The sequence below is a fragment of the Hippocampus bargibanti genome, linkage group LG19 (genome assembly GCF_051943395.1).
Source record: "Hippocampus bargibanti isolate YZ-2025 linkage group LG19, ASM5194339v1, whole genome shotgun sequence".
Lineage (NCBI taxonomy): Eukaryota > Metazoa > Chordata > Actinopteri > Syngnathiformes > Syngnathidae > Hippocampus > Hippocampus bargibanti.
In genome coordinates, this window is record NC_142752.1 from 3,225,059 (window position 1) to 3,251,841 (window position 26,783).

General features: G+C 40.5%; 2 protein-coding genes across 4 annotated transcripts; one reads left to right on the forward strand and one right to left on the reverse strand.

Annotated features, from left to right (window-relative positions):
• Nucleotides 1-5,477: 5,477 nt before the first annotated feature.
• aven (apoptosis and caspase activation inhibitor) lies at nucleotides 5,478-21,536 on the reverse strand. The gene is made up of 6 exons (XM_089022176.1): nucleotides 21,085-21,536; nucleotides 19,971-20,139; nucleotides 9,006-9,076; nucleotides 8,802-8,897; nucleotides 7,346-7,613; nucleotides 5,478-6,688 (listed from the first exon to the last, which is right to left on the reverse strand). The coding sequence occupies exons 1-6, from the start codon at nucleotides 21,247-21,249 to the stop codon at nucleotides 6,555-6,557; spliced, it is 903 nt and encodes a 300-aa protein (XP_088878302.1). The 5' UTR covers nucleotides 21,250-21,536; the 3' UTR covers nucleotides 5,478-6,554.
• chrm5b (cholinergic receptor, muscarinic 5b) lies at nucleotides 21,104-26,733 on the forward strand. 3 transcript variants are annotated; one of them, XR_016118490.1, is made up of 4 exons: nucleotides 21,104-21,232; nucleotides 21,967-23,508; nucleotides 23,591-23,716; nucleotides 24,365-26,733. XR_016118490.1 is itself a non-coding variant. In XM_089022171.1 (4 exons), the coding sequence occupies exons 2-4, from the start codon at nucleotides 22,047-22,049 to the stop codon at nucleotides 23,697-23,699; spliced, it is 1,491 nt and encodes a 496-aa protein (XP_088878297.1). In that variant the 5' UTR covers nucleotides 21,104-21,232; nucleotides 21,967-22,046; the 3' UTR covers nucleotides 23,700-26,733. The 3 variants fall into 3 exon arrangements, 2 of the variants coding, with proteins under 2 accessions (XP_088878297.1, XP_088878295.1); XM_089022171.1 differs by having other exon boundaries at nucleotides 21,967-23,336; nucleotides 23,417-23,508; nucleotides 23,591-26,733; XM_089022169.1 differs by having other exon boundaries at nucleotides 21,967-26,733.
• Nucleotides 26,734-26,783: the final 50 nt, after the last annotated feature.

Sequence of the window (26,783 nt, forward strand, 5' to 3'; positions counted from 1 at the left end):
GGTTTTCAACAAGGGTGTTGTAACGTTTTGTTGCCTTTTTTTGCTATACAAAAGGGGCAATCATTTCATGGTTTTCAACAGGGGTGTTTACTGAAGTGAACACTTATAGCTCTTAAAATGAGCAAGGTAATATTTGACATCCCGCTGCTCCGTTTTGCGCAACGTTTTGACGGTGCACCTTTTAATGGTGGGTTTTTCACGTTTTATGACTACGATCGTATGCGTTTTGGTTCCATGTTTTTTGGCGCTGCGTTTGGTCATGTTTTAAAAAGCCACCATCTCAACGACTTTGCATCATGACTTCTGCTGACATCACAATGTCCGTCCTGGATTGGTTGATTTATTTTTTTTTGTTTTATAATTTTTTGATTTTATTGTATTCTCATTCATACCAATGCAACAGTACTATTTTTTTGTTTGTTTTTATATGTATTCTGTTTTTGTCTGTATTTTGTTTTCTTTTTTTGTAAATCAACTGGTCAATGTATTGTTGCTGGGTTGTTGTCATTGCTGTTTGCATCTTGTGAAAACTCTCAAACATTGTACTTTTTTTTCTTTTTTTATTATTTTTTTTTTTTAACAACAGTCCTCAAAAATCTCCCACAACCCCCTCATGATACCCCACCCACCACCGCCACCCTTCTCCACATCCCCCCCCATCCTCCACATGCTCCCTGTCAAACTTAATATATTTAATTTTAACAAAATAAAATACTTCCGCATACCTTGCCCCCTGAAATAATACCCTTCCCACTTTATAACAATACATTTCATTTAAGCACCTTTCAAAACTCTCAATGACACTTCACAGTCACAAAACCCACAATGGATGCCTCTGTCAAGGTACGTTTAGGTAAGGTAAGTTAAGCTAAGCTTGTTGGTGACCACAAGTCGTTATGGGTGGTCACCAACCTACCCATAGATTTGGATCTGAAAAGCGAATTTATTATTTAAAAATATATATTTGCCACGATATGTGCACACAGCTAATGTCAATCTGAAAAATATTATTTTTTTGCACAGAGAAAAATGTGGCTAATGCTTGCTAGAACCGTTTCTAGTGGATTTGACAAGCTAACAAAGTCACGCACTGCTATTATACGCGTTTATTTTGTTGGTTGTGTCTATGTGGAAAATGTTGCCTTCATGCTTGGCCATCATGAAGTTCTATCTTTGTGGCTGCTTTTTTTTCCCCTCCGTGAGCCGTCACCTTACCGTGGTGGAGGGGTTTGCGTGTCCCAATGATCCCAAGAGCTAATTTGCTTGGGGCTTTCATGCCCCTGGCGAAGAGGTTCTAGGTGGAGGGACCAGACTAAGAACGGCTCAAAAGATCTTTTAGGCTGGATAAGATGAATTGATCTGAGTTTCTCTTGCCTCTCTACATCATCCTCGTGAGCAATAAGAGTGACGTGGTGCGGTCCGGATAAGTCTGTCATTGGTAAGTCACAAACATTTTATTTTACTGTGATACCTTGGCTTACGAACTTAATTGCTTCCCAGACAGAGTGTGTAAGGTGAAAAATGGTTATCCCAAAAAATAATTTCCCATTGGATTTCGCGATACACAACTTAGGAATTGTTAATGTTTATTTTCTCCTAATTCGCAGTTCCATTTGACATATTTCGTCGCACTATTCGGTTCTTTTTCACGATTACCCTTTTGTTGTAAAAACTTTGTTATAGAGTGAAGTCCATGAATTAGACAGTTACCGTGAATTTACCACAAAGTAACACGTTGTAATGAAAAGGACCCCAAAGTATTACAGCGCTTTTTTTATTTCGTGGGATCTCTTCGATGGAACTTTTTATTTTTATTTCCACAGCTGAATATGCCATCGTGTGTTTTGTGCGTTTCGTTAACACAATTTGAATGCATGACGTTTTCCCTCCTTTCGGTCGCTAACGTAAAAGCAGCCGCTATCGTGAGTCTATTCGTGTTTCCGCTATACCAGGGGTGTCAAAGTCATTTTTTGCAGCGGGCCACATTGTAGTTATGGTTTCCTCTCGAGGGCCGTTATGAATTTGGGGAACCCATTAGAATGTTTAAATCCCTTCAAATATTACATATAGAGCACACAGCAAATTAATGAATAACTCGTTTTCAAATCTGAAGTCAAGAATAATGACTTTTATTGTGGTTGACAACCAAAAAAATGAAATTTTAGCAATCATCATGGAATTTAACAAGTTTGATTTGCTTTCGCGGGCCGAAAAAAAATGATGTGGCGGGCCGTATTTGGCCCGCGGGCCTTGACTTTGACACCTGTGTGCTATACTAAGCACTAATTCAACTTTAAGACTCATTATTCTCACATTTTTTTCTCTTTATTATTACTATTTGGACTTCTATCCCATGTATAAATAGACAAATGTGTGTACACACAACATATACGTATGTATATTTCGCCCTATGTAAACACACGTAAACATACCGTCTATGTAAATTTTGAACAAATAGGTTTTCTTCATTTTCCCCAAAAATAAAACACGCGCAACTACGTAATCATTTTTAAATGTAATTATTTTCTTACATTTGTAAGATGCGATGGGATTTATTTGATGTTGTTTAGTTTTGTAACAGTTACATTTCCCAAAATGAGAGTGAGTTTTTCGCTCACTCCAAACTTTCCTTCTGCTGCTCGATTGCCGTTTTCGGCTGCATATTTCACTATCTGCAGCGTGTAAGATGCAGAATATAACATATATCTTTTCGGTGCCATTTTTATTCAGCCCTTCTCAGTTGTGTTTATAAATAACGGGTGTTACCGAAAAATCTGACCCTCCAGAAACCGCGACCGCGGGGACGACAGATTCTGACGGCTCACAGATGTTTCAGCACAAGGCCTAGAGCGCGCTCTTGCGGTTTAATGTGAAAATAACGTGTAATTTTTAAAAAAAAAAGCATATAAATCGTTCCGATTTATAAATCGCACCCCCGACCAAACTATGAAAATAACTGCGATTTATAATCCGAAAAATACGGTACATAAAATACAATATAAATAAATGAAGTAATTAGTCAAACAAATACAAGCAAACATAAATAAATACATAAAACATAAATAAATAAATGAAGTAATTAGTAAAACAAACAAACAAATACAAGCACACTTACATAAATACATATAAATAAATAAATACTCCATTATAACCGCGAATCCTTTGTTTGAACATTTGCTTTGCCAAGTTAGAATGGCCAGGAGGTCTTGAAACTCCTGTGCTCAAATGGGCCGGCTGATCTGGACCTTTCAGTGCCATTAACACCACAACTTGAGAGTTAATCTGCTCACAAGGAACCAAACATACACCTTAACGTTTAAAATGCATTGTCACGAACCTGCATTAAAAAGAATAATCTTGCTTTATTGTCAGTTCTCAGGTGCCACCCTTGTTTGCTCACATTTTGTTTGACGTTATAGCCAACAGGTGAGAGACGGAACACTTTTTAATCAACATTATTAAAGCAGATCAGTGATTGCGATCGCTGAGTCAGAGATGTTTTTTCGTCCTTTTAAATTGCTTTCTTTAATGGTTGGTATACGAATAAAGCCCCACAGTGGGACATTGTGGCCTCCGAGTAAGTATGTTTATGTAAGAGGCGTGCATGCAGGTAATCCATTGGAATTGCTTTACAATTTTGTGAAACTGTTGAAGAAACAGTTGAGGACTACATTGTGCCCACAATTAAGCGACGCCAAGTACAAAAGCGTACATTGTGGTTTAATTTGAAGCAAAAAAATGACTGAAACTATAAAACGACATTAAATAATTATTAATTACTTTTGAAAATGATCGGGGTGTATATAATCTTCCGAAAATATGTATATATATATTATGACCTATCATAGCTGTGTCCGGCGCCACCAGGTCTGGACATTAGGGATATATAAATAGGGCCGATACGAACAGTCAGACTTTAGTTCGCTGACGAAGCCTCTTGGATAGGAGGCGAAACGTCCGAAACCTTCACTTTTGCACAGATGACGGCTGAAGAAACCTTCTCATCGATGGACCACTCCTGTACGACTGAGAGCTTACACAGACGTATTGTAAACAAGTTATTCATTTTCAACAGTGATTGGACTGTATGGGCAACCGAGTGGGCCATGAATTAATTAGCACCCTCCCATTTGTTATTTATTATTGTATTTTTGTTGTTGTTAAATTGTTAATTATCATTTCATGTTTGAACACGACATAATTTTATAGTACGTTTATCTAAATTATATTTCGTATCTAATTGCTTTCACGTGTTTATGTGATCGCGTCTGATTGGTTGACGGAAAACAGGTGTTTCCTGTTGCCGGAAGTAGGTGTGTTTTCGTTCATTCGAAAGTTCCCGATGCACACAATGTGTTCGACGATGCGGTTAATTATGTCCTCTGCTTTTTGACTCCTCTCTCAGACCAAATGTTTCATATGTGGCTTCGGGAAACAACTATTTGGACGCTTTACGGTTTTGGGGTAACACTACAACCTTGCAAACTACCCGTGAGTGCCCTCAAAATATACACATAGGTATGAAGTGTGTCTATTTTAAACACACTGACTGCACTTCCTGGTTGTAGGTTCTTCCTGGTGTACCTAATTAACAAGGATGCGACATAATTCACAGGCCAGGTACGTGACAATTATAATACAAAAGATTTACATTTAAATCAGATCACTGTGATCTATAAATGGGACATGAAGCAAGAAACAAAAAAAAAAAAACATCCAGATGAAGAAAGGTACTGGTGTTTCTGACCCTTCAGTTAGTTGGTTGCACTTGTTTCAGCCCACTTGATAGGTTGCATAAGTGTAGCTTTGCAGGAGGAGGAAACAATGCGTGGGTTTGCTTTGACATTTTTTGCCATTACCTTGTTATCAGCCTCCTTGAAAGATGCACTACGATTGATTGTCATTTAGTGGAGATTCTCAAAGCTGTGATTATTAATGACTTCCCTTTTTCAAATCTTTCGCATCCCAGCTGTATGTGAGCAAATCTGCAGTCACGCTCTTGTAATTTGAAGCACGGTATCATATTTTCTCATTTTGAAACACTCAACTAATCCACCGGAATCATAATGTGAATGTATCATTTGAATAAAACGGAATCCATTTTGGAATATTAAAAAAGTGACGCTTCATAATGTTCTTATTAGTCACAACAATAAAAGTTGTGCAGCTGTAACACCATAAAGACAATCGTTTAATGACAACGAAGGTCTAACTGTAGATCATAAAAAAATGTAAGCAGTGGAGCGTGAGATGGCTCCAAGCCGTAATAATAATAATTGGACCATTTCCACAGTCAACGCGGGTATTAAAAACAAATGTTCCAACACTCCAGGGAAAATGTCACACATGCTGCAACAACAGGTGGCGCCAAGGAAATTGTTTTGACGATTATCCTGCAGTGTTGCAAGCGAAATTAGCATTGACCTTTTCCCTAATCAGTCATTGGTTTATGGCAACATCACACTCCCACACACTCACATGTTGTAGTTTTTCATTTATTTGAATGAGGAGACGGGAACAAACAAACATAACGGACTCAATCAGAACCACATTCTTGTTTTTTTGGTTTGAATAATGACATATTATTTGAGGTAAAAAAAAAAGTTTGAATACTGACATTATCTGAGGTAAAAACAAAACAAAACTGACCCCCCCAACGAGACTCACCGCAAGCACACTCATTGACTTAAAGGATGATATTATAACTCTGTTACCATGACAACCAGGGGCAGAGCTCAGGCGCTGCGACAAGGCGAGGCAAGTGGCTACTTGTTTCGCAAGCAAAGCATCATAGTATGTCGACAAAAGTGATGGACGAGAACAAACGCTCATTTGTATTTTCATTTATGGAGGTTAAAATATCCCATCAATCAGGCTCCACAAATAACCCGCACAAGGCATCTGTACACTTGATGCAAAAAGCTATCAACCCAGCTAAACAGAACACAATTGATGAGGAACAAGGTAAAATTATCGCAGAGAAAGCACCTACAAGGGATCATTCCTCAAGATGGTGAAAGAAGAAGGCTACGTTCCTCATGAATTGTTAAATGCTGATGAAACCGGCCACTCTATTCCATCAAGCCGTCAATGACCATCATAAAGGTAAATAAAATGACTATTATACAGTACAGTTTATTTCTTTAATTATAATACCATATGGCATTTATTATACATAAAATAAGGTATATTATGTGTAGTTTTAAGGCTTAGAAAATTATGCTTTATGGGGACCTGGGAACGGATTATTCTCATTTTAATGGTTTCCTATGGGAAATTAAGTTTTAGGATACACACTTTTTGCCTTAAACACTGTCTGTGAATGGTCTTCCATAAACTGAATAATTTGTGTAATTTGTAATTGGAAATAAATAGCTTTTTAATCAAAGCCATAATTGAAATGTTCATGGATACGCACCATTTTGGGTCACCCTGTACAACCAATGTGCTCATTAAATTCGACATCTTGAGGGGTGATATCGTATGTTTTGGTTTCTAAATGTCCATATGTTCTATTTTTTTTGTTTGTTCCATAATCGAAATTTCTGTGATCGTCATGAGATCATGCTGTCTAACCACTCTTCCAGGTCGTCCTCGCTCATTTCCTTCTTGACAGAAGAAGTGGGCTCAAGGGGTGCAATCTGGTTTTCTTTGGGCTCCTCCATCTTCTCAGTCACTGCATCACAATCTGAGATTTGAAAGAAGACATCAGTGAATGACTTGTTTTACACGTGGGACAAGATGCTAAACAAACTAGCATTAAAAGACAAACAACAACCACAAAAAAAAGGTAAATATGTACTATGACCCCAGACCCCCTCCAGCCTTTTCCATGTAATCACCCTTTGATACTGTAGACCACAGGTGTCAAAGTCAAGGCCCGCGGGCCAAAACCGGCCCGCCACATCATTTTTTTCGGCCCGCGAAAGCAAATCAAACTTGTTAAATTCCATGATGATTGCTAAAATTTCATTTTTTTGGTTGTCAACCATAATAAGTCATTATTCTTGACTTCAGATTTGAAAACGAGTTATTCATTAATTTGCTGTGTGCTCTATATGTAATATTTGAAGAGATTTAAACATTCTAATGGATTCCCCAAATTCATAACGGCCCTCGAGAGGAAACCATAACTACAATGTGGCCCGCGGCAAAAAATGACTTTGACACCCCTGCTGTTAGCCGTTAGCTTTTTGAACATGAGTAGAGATTCTCACATCTATTAAAGCCATTCAGGTAGTTATTTAATTAACAACCATTTTTTTTTTCTATCGCTATAAAAGCAAATGCAATGAAATGCACATCTGCATAATAGCCTAAAGTCATTATCATGCGCGGTGGCAACCTTTCATCACATCAGGGCTCTCAATGTTGACAGACTGGCCTCCTGAGATGGAACACAGCGGTTTCTCTAAAGTGAGCAGCTGGTCCAACTCTTCATCCACGTCCTCCGCCGAGAGCGCGACGGTCCTCGAGGGAGTCTGAAAGTCAGAGCTGGTGGCGCGGCTTAAAGTCTTGGTAAGATTAATAGCGCTGGCGGGGTCTTTTGGTGGTACGGAGGGTGGCGGTTTGGGGGTCAAAGTCATTGTGGGCAGGTTGACTGGTGTTGAAAGCTGGAATATAAAACAAGATGACATAAGTGTCAAAATTGAAAATATGACAGAGCGCCATTCCCGAATTTGATGGAGTGCCAAAAAAGCGCTGGGCAGACCTCTGGCAATGTTTTTCCCTTCCACAAGGAGGCAGCATTTGCCTTTTTTCATGTTATAATAATAATAATAATAATAATACATTTCATTTATAAGCGCCTTTCAAAACAAGGTCACTTTACAGTCACAGGATAAGTTTTTCTGTGGGTGAGCAGCGGCAGCCACAAGCGCAAGCGTTCACTCAACCTGGAAGTAACTCGAATGGATATAAAGCTAGCTAGCAAAGAGATAGCTAATAATAATAATACATTTCATTTACAAGCGCTCTTCAAACCTCTTAAGGTCACTTCACAGTCACAGGACAAGTTAGCTAGACAGCTAGCCAGACAGCTAGCCAACACATAGCCAGCCAGCTAATAGATAGCCAGCCAGATAGCTAGCTAGCTAATTGATAGCTAGCTGGATAGATAGCTCATCGATAGCCAGCTAGATAGCTAATAGATAGCAAGCTAGGTAGCTAATTGATATACAATAGATAGCCAGCCAATTAGATAGCTAATAGATAGCCAGCCAGTTAGCCAATAGATAGCCAGCCAACCAGATCGCTAGCTAATAGATAGAGAGATAGCTAACAGATAGTTAGATAGCCAGCTAATAGATATCCAATAGATAGCCAGCTAGCTGGTGAGATAGCTAATAGATAGCCAGCCAGATATCTAACAGATGGCCAGCTCGCTAATGTAAGCCGAACGTACCGAAACAAAATAAAGTAATACCTGAGCCAGCGATGTTAGCGCTTTGCTCCAGCGTCAGTTGTTGTTGAAGCACAATATAAACAAATGCATGTATTGCTTTGTATTTTGTACAGCTGCCCTAATTTTAAGCTCATATAACTCCAAACCCATATCATTTTGGAATTAACTTTTTTTCTGATGAAAGACGAGAGTCTAAGGTTTCTGATGCTACCTCCATTGAATGTTTATGTAGTCCTAAAACTCAATATTATGTGGATCCTGCAATTCGAGTGACAATGACAAACACCCTGGCACTGGAGTGGACACATTTTTTTGCTTATCGTCTAGCAGTGAATGAGTCACAAACGTGTACGATTCTCAAAAAGAAACACATCTTGCATTCCATGACACTTCCTACCTGAATGAGCTCAGCTTCCAGGTTGAGCCTCTGATGAAGAGGCACTTGTTCAATTTTCTTGGCCAAGGCCGGGAGGTCCACAAACATGGTAGACATCTTGTAAAAAAACAAACAATTTAATCAGTAATTGTGTTCCAAAATGTGCATCGCGTATTCGGCCACTTTAACGAATCAACGGCTCTTAAAGCAACGGTATCGATTTACCTGGCTGGTAGAAAGCGCTTCTTTCTCCCATTCTTTTTCTTCAGCAAAGCGGAATTGAGTGAAGCAATCCCCTGAGGATGACAAAAGGAAAGAGACTTTGATTTAAAGGACAACCGACACCTCTGGACAAGTTGTGTCCATCGTTTGTAAAATCACTTTTTTACAAAGATTCCACCGCATATAGCTATATTTTACGTGTTAAGACTCGCGCTGAATTGATGACGATGCCTGACGTGACGTCACGTAAGGAACGCCGCTGATCGAGAAAGCGACACACAAAGCATTTTGGGTACTTTGTTTGGTCTGAAAACTTAGTGTTGATCCGTGTTGATGGCGAAATTAGAAGGAAAACACATAAATAACGCGATGGTGAATCGTTGTGTGTTGCACCAAGACTATTATTTGATACGAGCTGACACAAATTCCCAGCAGACGAATCAGCCCATTTCCAACGGAGCTTGGGCGCCATCTTGTGCATTTTCTGGGGGCTACATTGGAGTCCAGACGCCTCAAAATGAGATGGAAGGACTTCTTTAATTGATTGCAAACATTTATGCTTTCCACTTCAGAACTATTTGAATCATATTCATAACTGGATGAGTAACAAGAAAGCATCTTCTCCGAATCTGAAGCCATTGTTTTGATTCTCCAGCAAGGCATCTTCTTTGAATCTAAACTCTCTGAAGCCATTGTTTTGTGTCCGGAGTATTCTGGCGTGATGTCACGAACAAGGGGGCGGGACCTTCCGAACCTCGCCAATTCCGAGGTCATTTTGAAGCAGTTTTTGGACACTTTAACTCATTTTTATTGGCGTTTTGCATTTGACTAACAATATCATCCTGTGTATTTTAGCTGCTATAAAACGTTTTTCTGATGTCAGTTAGGAACCAAAAAAAAATGGTGTCGGTTGTCCTTTAACACTTTTCCAGAACAATCGGATTTAACCGATGATGTCATTTGTTCATTTCCAAACAAACCAAGGTGTTGTGTAAAGAGTCAAGAATCATTACCAACATGTTGCTTCCCTTAGAATATAAATAAATAAAGCAAAAAAAACGCACAGAGTGCTCTCGGGAGCATCTAAACACCGAGGTTGCGTTGTCAACAAGTCGGGAGAGCTGCAGTAGCACGTCCATCCGTCAGCCTCAACTTGTTCCCGTCTTTTTTTTTTATGTATTTTTTTTTTTTTAACACGAGTAGCAAATGGTGTGCGAATGGACACGCTGGAACATATCACCCGAAAGGACTGTGAAACAAGAATAGGCACCGGCCGTCGGGTATGAAGAGCTCTTCAAAGCTCTCGTTATAATTGCGCTCATCTCTCCAATCCGAGCAGGAGGATGTCATTTGATGTGCAATAAACAGGTGGCCGGGAATATTGCAGACAAAATCATTTCTATGTTTCAAGATTTAAAAAAAAAAAAAGATGGCTTCAACTCAAAGCCACATTAATGCGAAACAGTCAGCAGGTGCACCGTCAGGGCCGAGTCACAAATAACGGAGCACGGGTCAGTCTGACAAACACAGATGGAGGCTCAGCTGGAGAACTGACAAGAGGAGCGGTCGCCGCTCGCTCAGCCTGCCCGGTGTGCCGAATATTGCAGACGTGTTGCTTTCATGCGTGGCATTCAGGGACCATCTGTGGTTGTCCTTGACTGCTTTGCAATACAGAAAAAAAATGATTGGGGCTGGGGTCAAGAAAGGAGAATCAATGGGAGGTTTTTTTTTTTTTTTTTTTCTGGCGGTGAGAGGAAAAATGAGGTGTGAAAAGAAGCGCTTTCAAGGTGACAAAGGTTGAAAACAGTCAGCTTCGCGTGACGGTCGTGTATAAAACAGCTGCTGGTGTACAGTGATCCCTTGCTACTTCGCGGTTCACTTATCAGTGCATCGCGGATTTTTTTCAGGCGAAAAAAAAAACTCATTTTTGTATTTTATTAATGGCATTGTCAGAGATATGACGTCGTAAATGACTCCTGTGAAGCTCACCGTTTAAATCGCTGTGTCCGTTGACCTGATTGACCCCCAGGTTGACCGTGCTACACTTGTGTATTGAGTCACAAGTGTTGACTAAGCATACAACTGCATGAAACTTTTAAATATGACAACTTCTCATTCTCTAATCTCTGAAACTGCCGAGAATGGCTGCCGCTGCTCAACCACACAAAAAAAATCCAGTGTAAAGTGTCCTTGAGTGTTTTGAAAGGCGCTTAGAAATTAAATGTATTATTATTATTTACTAGCTATTTGCTCTCTATTTGCTTTCTATTAGCTATCTGTCTAGCTATCAAGCTAGCTATCTATTTACTATCAATGTTCTATTTATTAGCTGGCTACCTGGCTGGCAATATGTTTGCTACCTAGCGGGCTATATATTGGCTATCCATTTGCTATCTATTAGCTATCTGTCTAGCTAGCTGGCTATTTATGAATTAAAAGGCGCTTAGAAATGAAATGGATTATTATATCTGGCTGGTTAGCTAGCTATCTATTTGCAATCAATGTTCTATTTATTCGCTGGCTACCTGGCTGGCAATATGTTTGCTATCTATTAGCTAGCTACCTAGCGGGCTATATATTGGCTATCCATTTGTTATCTATTAGCCATCTGTCTAGATAGATAGCTATCTATGTAGCTGGCTATTTATTAATTGAAAGGCGCTTACAAATGAAATGGATTATTATATCTGGCTGGTTAGCTAGCTATCTATTTGCTCTCAATGTTCTATTGATTAGCTGGCTATCTGACTGGCAATAGATTTGCTATGTATTAGCTAGCTACCTAGTAGGCTATCTATTGGCTATCCATTTGCTATCTATTAGCTATCTGTCTAGCTAGCTGGCTATTTATGAATTAAAAGGCACTTAGAAATTAAATGGATTATTATATCTGGCTGGCTGGCTAGCTAGCTATCTAGCTAGCTATTCACTATCTAGCTAGGTATCTGTGAGTGACTGTATTTGTGACAAAGGTCTCCTACGTGTATCATCGCTGCAATTGTTGAACGCTGTGAGCAACGAAAGCCGACCTTGTTTTTTTGGGGGGGCTTTTAAATGGCCGTCATTGATGTTGGTGTGACAAATTGCCAAAGCGACTAACGCCATTTTGGTTCCACATCAGGCTTGAATCATTGGTCCGAATGTCAAAAGTCTCCAGCAAATGTAACGTTCGATGGGAAAGCATCAAGAGGGGGAAAAAAAAAGGAGAACAAAAAAAAACAACAATTGAAAGGTTCTATTGGCAGTCGTCATGACTGTTATTCATCACATCAATGTGGGGGATGCGCTTGGCACAAAGCAATTATCTTTAATTGAGGTAAGAGAATCCTGACACCCAATGACTCAATGTTTCTTTTGACGCCACGTTGATTTGAAATCATTGACGTTTGGAAATTACAGAGTCGGCTCCGACGCCGTTTTTTCCACTATTGCTCGCCAATAACTGCAGTAAATTGCAAACCTCTTTAACCCTTTCAGATACAGCGGTCACTACATGGGCGTGACAAAGCATGCGTGGCTTGAGGAGCCGGTGATGAAAAGAAAGGAGCGTCGATGCGTATTGTGGAACTGCCGCGACTTGGAATTGAAGCGGATTTACGTGGGGCACGTGATGTGAGACAATCTCTTTTTATCAATGGATGCTACAGGTTTGTGTTTGCGTTTAACATTTAGCTTGTAGCAGACGTGCACATTCCACCATGACGTCCTTGATCCAGTGGCGAAAAGGAAGCTTTGATCCTCGCCTCTTTCATCTCGAACTGCTTCATACATCGAATAGGGTGTTTTTATTTAGTTTTTTTAAATAATAATAATAATAATAATAAATTCTATTTATAAGCGCCTTTCAAAACTCTCCGGGACACTTTACAGTCACAGGATAAGTTTTTCTGCGGGTGAGCAGCGGCAGCCACACACGCTAGCGTTCACTCAACCCGGAAGTAACGCTAATAATCTTGTTTTGACTTCAAGATGGCGCCGCGAGAATGGCTGCCTTTACAGCAGCTCCTGTATTTTGTTTTTCTACTTCTTCCTTTCCTTTCCTCTTTCTTTCATCACGTTCCTGCTGTGAAATGTCAATTTCTCCAATGCCAGGCTAATAAAAGCTAATCCAATCCAATGATTGGGGCATGAAAGAGTTAAGCATCCCCCAAAACGATGCATTTGATCATCTAGAGCACAGGTGTCAAAGTCAAGGCCCGGGGGCCAAATCCGGCCCACATCATTATTTATCGGCCCATGAAAGCAAATCATACTTGTGAAATTCAACAATGCTTGCTAAAATCCTCACAAAAATGGCATATTTTTGGATGTAAACCACAATAACAGTCATTATTCTTGACTTCAGATTTGAAAACTAGTTATTCATTAATTTGTTGTCCGCTCTATATGTAATATGTGGAGGGGAGTAAACATTCTAATGGCTTCCCAAAATTCAAAACGGCTCTCGAGAGGAAACCATAACTACATGTGACCCGCGGCAAAAAATGACTTTGACACCCCTGATCTAGAGTGAGGCTTGAATGGTCACATGGTGAATCAATCAAAACTAATCAATCCTGCACACAAGAGTACGCGCAACAGGTGCTTCGGGAACACATTTTTCCAGACATCCACATTGACTCCGCCTCAAACTCCTCCCCCTCCCATATGCTTGACTGTACTCCCGCTACTCTACCACCTCCTCACCTTTTTTTCCCCTCCATCCTATTCCATATTGCTCAGTCCCCCGTTACAGGATGAAACGATCAGACGGGTGTGTTTCGGATCAGCAATTTGGGTGAGGACGGATGGGAGCATCCAACCCTTGCATGCAACCATGAGGGCCGACATAGTGATTCAAACTTTGCCGGGTGAGTCAGAAAGGATTTTCTAAGTCCCCCCTGGTGGGTCTTTTCGTACGAAAAGAAGACTTTGAGATCTACATCGATATCAATCCAGATTCTTCTGATTTGTTTGGTGTCTCTGTAGGCCAGCGAAATGCCATTTTTTTGACAAGAAAAAGCTTCCGACAATAGCGACGTGGCCCCCGGTCGCAGAAAACAGCTGTTTCATCTTGTCCCAGAAATAGGCCGAGACGATTCAGCACGATATTTCAAGCTCCTTAGCAACCGATGAGGATGCGCGACGTGGGGATGACCAACCGGTATTTGACGACCGTGTTTTTCACCTCGTTGGAGAGACGAGCTGCGGAGAAGAACAAAGTCAGCGACAGGGAGAAGGGGAGGGGACCAAAAAGCCGGCGAGGGAAGGTGTGAAGACGACGTTCACAGGAGGGAATTGAAGTGCTGCGCTGATAGGCGAAAAAAAAAACTCTGCCAAAACAGGAGTCAAGAAAGAGAAAAATCGAGTGTATCAAAGAATTGGCCAAGCGCCCGTTTGATGCCGGAAGACTGCCGACAACGCCACGAGGGGTGAGTCTCATTTCTCCTTTTAAGTGGATAAGATGACAAAAAAAAATGTCGCTATCTGGTAAAATTGTATTTTTGATTTAAACACTCAACCTATTGACAGTTGAATGAGCAGCTGGCGTTAAAGCATAAAAATAAATACAGTGAGACCTCAACTTACGAACTTAATTGGTTCCCAGACAGAGTGCGTAAGGCGAAAAGTGTGTATCTTAAAAACAAATTTCCCATAGGAAACCATTAAAATGGGAATAATCCGTTCCCGGGTTTCCATAAAATATACTTTTCAACTAAATAAGCCTTAAAACTACACACAACATACCTTATTCTATGTATAATAAATGTGCTATTGTATTGCAATGAAAGAAATACACCGTATTGTATCATAAAGTCACTTTATTTACATTTGTGATGGTCATTTATGGCTTGATGGAATGGCCTTGGAGGTCGACGGTCAAAGGGAATTAATGTTTGGAAAGAGAGGCGCATTACATGACGACTGTAATTAAAGAAATAAACTGTTCTGTCAAATAAAGTTTTATTTACCTTTTTGATGGTCGTTGATGGCTTATGGAAGGAGAGTCACCTTCCATAAGGACTGTCGATAACTTAACTTCTGGTGCTGTTCGGTCGTGTGCTTCCGCCGAAGATCACTCCGCCAGCCGTGGTGGGTGTGTATTATGAAAATAGTGCTTATTATAAGGTTTAATTTTCATAAATTTGACGTTTGTAAGACAAAAAGTTTGTAAGTTGAGGTGTTTGTAAGTTGAGGTCTCACTGTACATAAAATACAAAATATTTAAAAAAATGATGAGGGCGGCTCGGTAGTTGAATGGTTAGCACCCCGGCTTCACAGTGCAAAGGTCGCGAGTTCAAGCCTCGCTCAGGCCTCCCTGTGTGGAGTTTGCATGTGGGTTTTCTCCGGGTCCTCCGGTTTCCTCCAACATTCCAAAAATCATGCATGGCAGGTTGATTCGATACTCTAAATTGTCCCCGGGTGTGATTATGAGCATGAATTTGTTTATTTAGCTATGTGGCCTGCGACCAGTTCAGGGTGTCCCTCCGCCTGGTGCCTGAAGACGGCTGGGATAGGCTCCAGCACCCCTCCCCCTAAGGTCAAAACTAATGCAGCTGATGGGTTATTTTGATTAACTCATTCACTGCCATTCACAAATTTATTTGGGAATTCAAAATTTGTCCGGATTTTGGTTTTTCTTATTTGGGTGCCAATAAAGCGCTGGCCATGCCTTCTGGCAATGATTTTCCCTTCCAGAAGAGGGCAGCATTTCCCTTTTTTCCATGTTAGCGCTTTGTTCCAGCTTCAGCTTTTGTTAAAGTGCTATATAAATCAATGCATTGTATTTGAGACATCTGCACTCATTTCAAGCTCATATAACTTCAGACCCATATAATTTAGGAATTAACTCTTTTTTTCTGACAAAAGAAGGAAGTCTAAGGTTTCTTACGCTACATTGAATGTTTATGTAGTCCTAAAACTCAATAGAGGTAATATCCGACTTAGGACCATCTCGACTCACGACCACCCGTACTTACGACCACGACCTCCAGACCCTATTTAAAACATTTTAAATCTACGCCTAGCACCGCAACGCGCTATCACTCTCGCACAGCAATTGACTGTGTGATGGCACCAGGGGGGGGGGGGGGGTTGCGAGTCATTTAGCCTCTGAGTCTCTATTCAACATTTTGAATGGATTTCAACGTCTGGCAGTGAATGATTTAATTAATTTATTTTAAATAGTCTTTTTTTTATATGATGGAAAACCTTTACAAATCGTTGCACTTTTTCATAGCAAGGAAAACCTCAACGGGTTTGTGTTGACATCCACCATACACGATGAATTTTGCCAAATGCACAAAAAAAAAAAGAACAAAAATATTTCTATGGCACACACAAAGTACGTTATTTCAAGATGACTACGTGCAGTCTGTTCAGTAGGATGATAGCTCAAGTGTCTATGATCAAAACCACCATTTTTAGCCTCACGCCATCGACTTCACTCCCATCGGGAAAAGCGAGCGAGTGCCCGGAATTCTTTTTTTTTTTCCACTTGGGCATGACATCATCCTCTAATTAAGTATCCCAAACAACATCGGAACATTGAAATGAAGGCAATGATTGCCGCTATTTATATCTGTTAGGAACGCTATCTCCTTGGGTGAACCGGCCAACTTGACAATGCAATTTCCTTTTTTTTTTCATGATGATTGACCCTTGATCGATGTCCATTAGAGACTGCGGGGGAGTAGGATTGATCCACGTACTAATGTACGGAGATGAATGAACACACATTAAGATGTAAATAACTAGCACAGTCAATAAAACATCCCCCATGACACGCCTCAAATAAAAGAGGATGGCAACATGCGTGTATTCGCCATGGCAACAAGCAAAATCAACCCCCAGGAATGATCGAACCAGACACCAGAGGAGGTTTAAAAAAAATTATTCTGGGTTACAACACGGCAATTAACTCCTCCGGATCGCCGCGCGGAATAATGCGTTTTAATTTTCGCAAATGGCAGCAGAGCATAAGACCCCTCTGTTTTTTTTTTTGTTTTTTTGTGGGTGACGGCAACCCTTCAACATAAAACTAATTTGAAAAGACACGGATGGGGTCTTGAAGCATTTTAAGGAGAAATAATGGCCTGAATTATCGCACCTGTAATATCGCGCCTGTAATTGGATTGGATTGCATGTACCTTTATTCGTCTCGCAGTGGAGAAATTTACATTTCACAGCAGCAAAGTTATGAAAGGAAGAGGAAAGGAAAGAAAGAAGTAGAAGAAAAACAAAATATACCTTCAGCTTAAAGGACAACCGACAACATTTTTTTGTTTCCTAACTGACATCAGAAAAACGTTTTATAGCATCTAAAATACCCAAAACACGCAGGCTGATATTTTAGTCAAATGCAAATCACCAATAAAAATGACTTAAAGGGTCCCAAAACTACTTCAAAATGACCTTGGAGATGCCGAGTTTCAGAAGGTCCCGCCCCCTTGTTCGTGACGTCACGTCACGACGTCTTTGCCTTGCTCGAGAATCAAAACAATGGCTTCAGATTCGGAGAAGATGCTTTCTTGTTACTCATCCAGTTATGAATATGATTCAAATAGTTCTGAAGAGGAAAGCATAAATATTTGAAATCGATTAAAGAAGTCCTTCCGTCTCATTTTGAGGCATCTGGACTCCAATGTAGCGCCCAAAAAATGCACAAGATGGCGCCAAAGCTTCGTTGGAAATGAGCTGATTTGTCTGCTGTGAATTTGTGTCAACTAGTATCAAATAGTAGTCTTGGTGCAACACACAACGATTCACCATCGCGTTATTTCTGCAGTTTTCTTTCTAATTTCGCCATCAACATGATGTTTTCAAACCAAACAAAGTACCCAAAATGCATTGTGTGTCGCTTTCTCGGTCAGGGGCGTTCCTTCAGTGACGTCACGTGCTCAAAAACCAACTCAAAAACAAGACTTCCTGAATATTCAGCGCAAGTCTTAAAACGTAAAATATCGCTATATACCATGGAATACTTGTAAAATACGCTCAGTAGAAGTCATTTGAAGCGATTTTACAAATTATGGACACAACTTGTCCGGAGGCGTCGCTTGTCCTTTAAGGGAAAAGCAATGAAAACGATCCCTTTGTGAATCTTGAAGTGGATATAAAGCAGAAGAGATGACAATGCGATCACCATAAAACCTGCTGTTAAAATAAAAGTGAAATCATGGGGCAGCAACAAAATATTTTCTCACCCTTGAAACTCTCAAAAGGAAGGTCACCTTATGTGGCATCCGTTTCCTTTTTTATAAAAAAAAAAAAAAAACACAGTACGTATAGGCTTATATAAATGTGGATTACATAACTCCCCTTAACATTTTAGGCTGCATCGACCACGTGTAGGTACTACACTACAGCATATAAAGTGATTCCAAAGGTTAAATTTGACTCTGAAATAGTTTTTCAACATTTAACTCCCAGTAATATCCCAGTGAGAGGCTTACTACACGACACACTGAAGAAATTTCAATTGAAATCCTTTCCAGCATGCTTCAGCCGGAAATACACAACATGCGAAAAATGGAATGACCTTACGACTTGGATATTCTGCCGAATGCGGGGGGGAAAAAAATAAAATAAGCCGATCACGCCTACATTTTTACAACTGCGTTTGCGAAACCTTACGGCTAATGTTGTGCGTCAGTTCATAAATGCAAAATGACATTTTGATTTCAGGGCTAGCTTAACTGGCAACAACAAAAAACAATGCCGCCCACATACAATTAAGTATACTCTCGAGCGCATCGGCCTCTTGTACAGCGCGACTAATCTCGCAATGTGGGCAAGACAAAAACATACAAGGGATATTGAGCCGAGTGCATCTTTGCCGTGTACGCTATAAAAGAATGTCAGAAGTCATCACCTTATTTATCGTAAATATCAAGTCCCATCTCAAAACCCACCTATTTAAAATGGCATTTTCTGTGTAGCTCTCTCTCTCTGTTGTTTCTATTTATAATTGTATTTTATTTATTGCATTCTATTTGTGATTGTATTTTGTTTATTATAGTACCTATGCTTGTCTGTGACTAAAGTGTCCTTGAAAGCTTTGAAAGGCGCTTAAAATGTAATGTATTATTATTATTAATAATAATAACAAAACCAAAAGTTGCAATAAGTTGCAAAGGTGCATCAATAGTCATGCATTTACATTGCTCATAAAACAAATTTAGTACAAAAAGAAAGAAATATGCGTTATGCCTGTAATGGAAAAAAAAATATATATAGGTAACATCCGACTTACAACCAAGTTCCGTTCCGACCAAACGGTCGTAAGTCAGAATGTTCGTAAGTTGAAATACATTCAAAATGTTGAATAGAGATTCGGAGGCTAAATGACTCGCAACCCCCTCCCCTCTCTGGTGCCATCACACAGTCGATTGCTGTGCGAGAGTGAGATGCTGGCTGGCTGGCCAAAATTGTCGTACATGTTACCGGCCTGCTAGCACGTTGCGGTGCTAGGCGTAGAATTTAAATTTTTAAAATGGGGTCGTGGTCGTAAGTTGAGCCAGTCGTAAGTCGGATATTACCTGTATATTTTTTTCTATCTGAAAGCAGCATCCATACAAGATAATTAAAAAGGTCCCGGAAGACAACATAATATTTCCTGTTTGCTAATTAGCATTACAAGTGCAGTCAGACTCAGTGGAATATTTGACACAAGGGCAAATTTCCATCTGTTTACCTCAAGGGAAGAAAAAAATGAATATAAAAATAAAGTTGCACAATGTTCTAATCTTTTAGTTTTATTTTATGTTCAAAAGTCATTATCCAAGGGGTCACTGAAAAAAATTGACATTATTTCCCAGGTCACCCATTTAGCCATTTTCATTGGTACTTTTCAATATGATGACTACAAAAATGATTTTTTTTTTTTTTTTTTTGGGGGGGGGGGGATATCTGATTATATCACCCATTCGACACTGTACACTAAAAGAACAGGGGATGCAAATTACTCTTACACAGACCACATCTTACCAGCAGACCCCAGAAGGATGTGGTAGTCAGTTCCTCTTTGAGTGGGTAGATTGTCCGTCGTCGTTTCCAGCTCCTCCGATTCCTCATAACGGTCCCAGTTGGACTTCAGTTTCCTCCGGGAGAAACCGGTGCTTTGACCCTCTTCTTGAGAGTCATCCTCAACTTGATTCTGACAAAAGATGCAAATGAGGAGTTTCAAAAAATGTATAACATCAGACATGTAAAACGAATGGGTGGAATGTGGGTGGCTTATATAGCAAAATGTGAATGGAGAATCCCAATAGCTGAGACTGCTCAACCGAATTTGCAAAACATGTTTTTTGCACATCTTGTTTGCATTTAAATTATTTGCGCGCATGACAAACAAGCAATAATTGCATCGATGTCAAACCTATCGAAAACCTCTTGGTTCCGTTTTCCTCTTGACGCAAAATCAACAAGCAACAAAGCAGCGCTCATGTTTGCCTGAATCATAATAGAGGACCACAAGCATGTAAGAGATGCCCCCGGGGGGAATTTTTATATGATTGCAATCAAGCAGGGTCATAAATCCCAAGGGAGGATTCTTTGATTGCAATCATTGGGCCCCTATTGTTTCTTTTCTGGCTTCTGCTATTATAACAAGGCGGGAATTAGCTGACAAAACCAAACGGAGGAAGTGAAGAACCCTCTTGCAGTCTAGTGTCATTTTCACAGCAAACAAGGCTGATGCGGTCCAGGCGCTGAGTGATCAAATGTGTACATAATTCAAGTGTTTGATTATTTAGCCTTAATCAAACCACACGCGCCGCATTACAAGGGCTGGTGTAATTTTTATCCCGTGCTGCTGAGGTGCACAGCATATAAAGAGACTTATTTTGTTTCAAGATCTCGGCAAAAGTATATCAAGGTTCCTCGATAGTCATATCATGCCCGTTTTAGATCCATCCCTACCGCTACACTACACATCTGATCCATGTGATCACGATCGTTCTGCAGAGTTTGCATGTCATCGTTTAATCTAAAGCAAGCAGGTAATAGTTGTAGAATTTGAAAAGCGATCTAAGAATCTAAAGTCCATCTTTATGCATGTTTTAGGTTTGCAGGAAACTTTGGGAAAGCGGATTCATTTTACCCAGTGTCGCAAATCCGTTGCGTGTGCATCGTCTCCGCGTCCACGACCACGGTGGTGATCTTTTTTGGCCCGACCGCGGTGATGGCCTCCTCTGCTTCGATCGCCGTCGTTTCCGCCGCGGCCACCTCTTTTCCAACCTCTGCCTTTGGTATGTTTCACTTCCATGATTAGCCCACGTTGACCATCGGACGGCTTTACGCGTCGTACCTAATATTTGTTTTTGTGTTATATCGAATGGTGTCCTGCCAAACACGCAATGCAACGTGCCAATAGTTCCCGGATTCATTGGGTGTTTTGAAAAATCGGGGGTTGCACATATTTTAAACAATAGGCAATACGTTATAAAATTGACGCATTCAATTAGCTACTTAGTTTCAACACAGAAACTTTATCAGTCTGCGTCTGTTACGTTCACTTTCCATGATTGTCCACGTTGACCATCGGACGGCTTTACGCGTCGTACCTAAAATTTGTTTTGGTGTTACATCGAATAGTGTCCCGTCGAACACGCAATGCAACGTCTCAATCGTTTCTGTTCCTTTTTTAATCGTGAAAAAAAATCCAAATATTGGAGCTGCACAAAATGTAAACAATAGGCAATACTTTATAAAATAGACACGAAAGTACTGGTAAACATTACATTAGCTAGTTAGTTTCAATACAGAAATTTTATCAGAACCCATAATCTGATTAAATGCCCATCTGACTGGTAATAAACGACCCTTTTTCATGTAATGTACATGCAATGATCATTTAGTAATTTAGTAATTTTACAATAGATACATTAAAATTATCCCTGGTCACGAGGCAGTCCTTTACGACCCCATAGTGCATAACAATGGCCTTATCTTTGTTTCCTGATATTTTTTTTCTATTTCACAGGATACTTTTATTCTCCATGAATCTGCCGAGAAGATCTTCCAGCTAACTTTCCAATCACGAGGGGCAATTAACACACCATCATGGATGTCAATCTTCCAAACAGCACTTTTGACAACACCACGCATACCCAGGCTGCCCCTCATAGCCTTTGGGAGGTGATCACCATAGCAACCGTCTCTGCCATTGTAAGCTTGATCACGATTGTTGGTAACGTTTTGGTAATGGTGTCCTTCAAAGTTAACAGCCAACTGAAGACGGTTAACAACTACTACCTACTGAGTTTGGCTTTTGCCGACCTCATTATAGGAGTACTCTCCATGAATTTATACACCACGTACATACTGATGGGTTACTGGTCCTTGGGAAGTCTCGCGTGTGATCTCTGGCTAGCGGTGGACTACGTAGCCAGCAACGCTTCTGTGATGAATTTGCTGGTCATCAGTTTTGACAGATATTTCTCCATCACGAGGCCGCTGACTTACAGAGCAAAAAGGACTCCAAAGAGGGCCGCCTTCATGATCGGCCTTGCGTGGCTAGTGTCGTTTATCCTTTGGGCGCCGCCGATTCTATGCTGGAAGTACATAGTCGGCGAAGAAAAGGAATCCGAGGACCAATGCCAGATTCAGTTTTTAACAGAGCCAGTGATCACCTTCGGGACCGCCATCGCCGCTTTTTACATCCCGGTTTCTGTCATGACGATCCTCTACTGTCGGATCTACAAAGAGACACAAAAGCGGACAAAAGATCTAGCGGAGCTACAAGGGCTCACCAGCGATCATGTCTCAGAGGGAGCGAAACGGCCCAAAAACACCATTCGCTCTTGTTTCCGTTTCACCAGAGAGAGGAGAGAAAGAAACCAAGCTTCCTGGTCCTCCTCCAACCAAAGTAACGTGACGAAAACCACCCTGAGGTCAGATGAAGTGTGGGTGAAAGCTGACCAGATGGCTTCCTTTAATAGCTACTCCTCATCCGACGAGGAGGAGCGTCACGTGTCCGTCGAAACCCCGCAGGGGTCTTTGAGAGATAACGGTCCGAATGACAAAAACGGCCAAGCGACGGAGTACGTCGAGGATCAGTATTTTTCAACCCCTTCCAAGGAGAGTAGTAAAAAGTGCATTTCTTATAAGTTCACACCCGGATCAAAAGGGCAAAGAGGCAGTCCGGCGTCGGCATCTCCTCGACTTGCCGATACAGAGCGGAAAACCGCCTCGCCTTCCCCCTCAACCACCTCCAAACCGCTGGACGCGGGCCTCAAGAACCAGATCACCAAGAGGAAACGAATGGTCCTGGTAAAGGAGAAGAAAGCGGCCCAGACCCTCAGCGCCATTCTCCTGGCGTTTATCCTCACGTGGACTCCGTATAACATCATGGTACTGATCTCCACGTTTTGCGCCACCTGCATCCCCACGTCACTTTGGCATCTGGGTTACTGGCTTTGCTACGTCAACAGCACCGTCAACCCCATGTGCTACGCCCTGTGCAACAAGACCTTCCAAAAGACCTTCCGGATGCTTCTTCTGTGCCAATGGAAGAGGAAGAGAGGTGAGGACAAACTGTACTGGTGCGGACAGAACGCCAATGTCAACCATAAAATGACTTGATGGCTAACTTGGTGATTTTGTAGCCTGTTTATCTGCATCGTGGTCTGGCGGCCATTGGAGATGTTTCTAAATGAGGCATTGAAAGTGAGTAACGAGCCCGATCAGCAACAGGAACCAGTAGACCACCAATAGACCACCGTGATCTGAAGGTATCACGTCACACCAGTTGCTTTTTGTCATCACGTCGCGCTTCCCGATACGATCGCGTCGTCGGCATGAAGTGCTGCATTTTATTTACTTATGATGGTGAAATACTTTTTTTTTTGCAATGAATCAGATGCAGTTATTAGATGACAAAATAACAGTAACAAGTGAACAAGTTTATTATTATTATTATTTTTATTATTATTATTAGCTGGTAAGTTAAGTGTGTTCTCACCACCCAAAGTGACAATATTGTGTGCGGTATCATAAAATCTGCATGTATTTACAGTGATCCCTCACTACTTTGCTGTTTCAGTGCATGGCATATTTTTTTCAGGGAAAAAAAAAATTCAGAATAAAAAAAAAAAAAAAACGCAGAATGACGAAGACACAGGTGTCAAAGTCAAGACCCGGGGGCCAAATCTGGCCCGCCACATCATTTGATTCGGCCCGTGAACGCAAATCAAGCATGTCAAGTGCCATGATGCTTGTTAAAGTCCCAACCAAAATTTCAAATTGTCCCATGTAAACCACAATAAATCATTATTTTTTACTTCAAATTAGAAAACGCGCTATTCATTAATTTGTTGTGCGCTCTATATGTAATACGTGGAGGGAATTAAACATTTGAATCTTCTTCTTTTCCCTTCAAGGGGTCGGTCGCCACAGCGAATCAGTAACCTCCATCTTCAGAGGTATGATACGCATGTTTGTTTTGGCCCAGCTTTTACGTCGGATGCCCTTCCTGACACAACCCTCTGTATTTATCCGGGCTTGGGACCGGCACAAGAAGACTTATGTCCCTTTGTGGCTACAGAACATTTGAATGGCTTCCCCAAATTCATAATGGTAACTAGAATGTGGCAAAAAATGACTTTGACACCCCTGGACTAAGAGGTTTTGGATTAGCCTTTGTTAGTCTCGCAGTGGAGAAATTGACATTTCACAGCAGCAAAGTGATGAAAGTAAGAGGAAAGGAAAGGAAGAAGTAGAAAAACAAAATACAGGAGATGCTGTAAAGGTAGCCACTCTCGCGGCGCCATCTTGAAGTCAAAATAACAAAAAAAAAAAAAAAACGAATAATGTGACATAATCTGTGTTATTATTATATACAGTAAAGTCTCGTTATATCGATATTCAAGGGAGTCCGAAAAAATATCGATATAACCGGGACTATCGATATATCCGACCCTGTTTGCATGTAATTTTCTCCATGCGTGCATAGAAATAGTATCGATATAACCGGGACTATCGATATATCCGATATCGATATAACGAGACTTTACTGTAACTCTACTTTGGATGTTGGTCTATCGCAGGTGGTCCTGGTCCCCATTAACAGTGAAAAACGAGGGATTACTGTCAATGTGAAATTCCTTTCAGACACAATGTCAGCTTCAATTTTTAAAACGACTTTTTCCTTTTTGTCAGTCATTTACGGTAAGGCTTAAAGGACAACCGACGCCTCCGGATAAGTTGTGTCCATAATTTGTAAAATCACTTAAAATGACTTCTACTGAGCGTATTTTACAAAGATTCCACCGCACATAGCTATATTTTACCTTTTAAAACTCGCGCTGAATATTCCGGAAGTCTTGTTTTTGAGTTGGTGACGAGTCTGTACGTGACGTCACTGAAGGAACGCCCCTGACCGAGAAAGCAACACACAATGCATTTTGCGGTACGTTGTCAAACGTTTTTCTGATGTCAGTTAGGAAACAAAAAAAAATGGCGTCGGTTGTCCTTTAATGACTTGTATCTCATTTTTTTTTTGTCACACTAGTTGCAGCACATTTTGTTCCAAGGGCTAATCTCTCGCTCCTCATTACTTCCAACAGTGGTAATGACAATTTAAAATGAGATGCTAAATTGTTTTATTGATCGACATTCCTATTCAAGCAAAGAAAACTATTAAACGTCAGGTGTTGCCATCTCATCTAGACAACGACCGTATCAAGTGCAGTATCCATAACGCCTGGCTTGACGTATTTTTCTCATCGATTGATGTCTGGACGCTGTAATATAAGAATCATTGCACTGTGATGCCTTTTGGACGATGTCATGTATGACATTTGTGATCCAATTTGTGGTCATTGTCCGTGCGGTTCAGTGAACGTGAATCTGTGTGTAAAAAAATATAATTAGAAGAGTGAAATTAGAAATGATGTCAGGCCCAGGACTTTGTAATCGTTCACATTTTTCCTGATGTATAATTGTGCATAGCTCATTTTGCTTTGCTTTGGTGAAGTTTTTACTTTTTGTGAGGGCGAGGCAATTTTTTAAGGGATCTTATTATCATTTTTTTTGTTCTTTAGAATTCACACATGGTAAAAAAAGACAAGCAAAGCCCCTGTTCTGAAATTGCAAAAAAAAAGCCCTTTTGATTGACACTTTCACTCATTTAATAAATGTAATTGTGATATCTTATACAACTGCTCTTTTTCCCCAAGTTCAGCAAAAAGGTAGGTTGCACGAAATCTGCATTTTCGACATTAGAAAATGCAGATTTTATTTTGTTTGCGGTTGACTTATGTATACAGGTAACATCCAACTTACGACCGAGTTCTGTTCTGACAAAACGGTCGTAAGTCAAAATGGTCGGAAGTTAAAATCCATTCAAAATGTTCTTGTGTTATCACACAGTCGATTGCTGTGCGAGTGAGATGGTGGCTGGCTGGCCAAAATTGTCGTACACGTTGCCGGCCTGCTAGGACATTGCGGTGCCAGGCGTAGAATTAAAATTGTAAAAATAGGATTTGGAGGTCGTGGTCGTAAGTATGGGTGGTCGTAAGTCGAGCTGGTGGTAAGTCAGATGTTACCTGTACCTAGTATTGGACAATTTTGGGGAAAAAATAGAGTAATTTTATTCATGATGCCATTGTACAGTCCATAATTTGTAAAATGACTTCTATGGTGGCGATGGTGAATCGTGTGTTGCACCAAGACTACTATTTGATACTAGTTGACACAGTCAGGAAACAAAAAAAATGGTGTCGGTTGTCCTTCAGAGCGAAAATATTGGCCTTTTATCTGTACTCATTTGCACACCAAATAAAATAGGATAAACTTCAC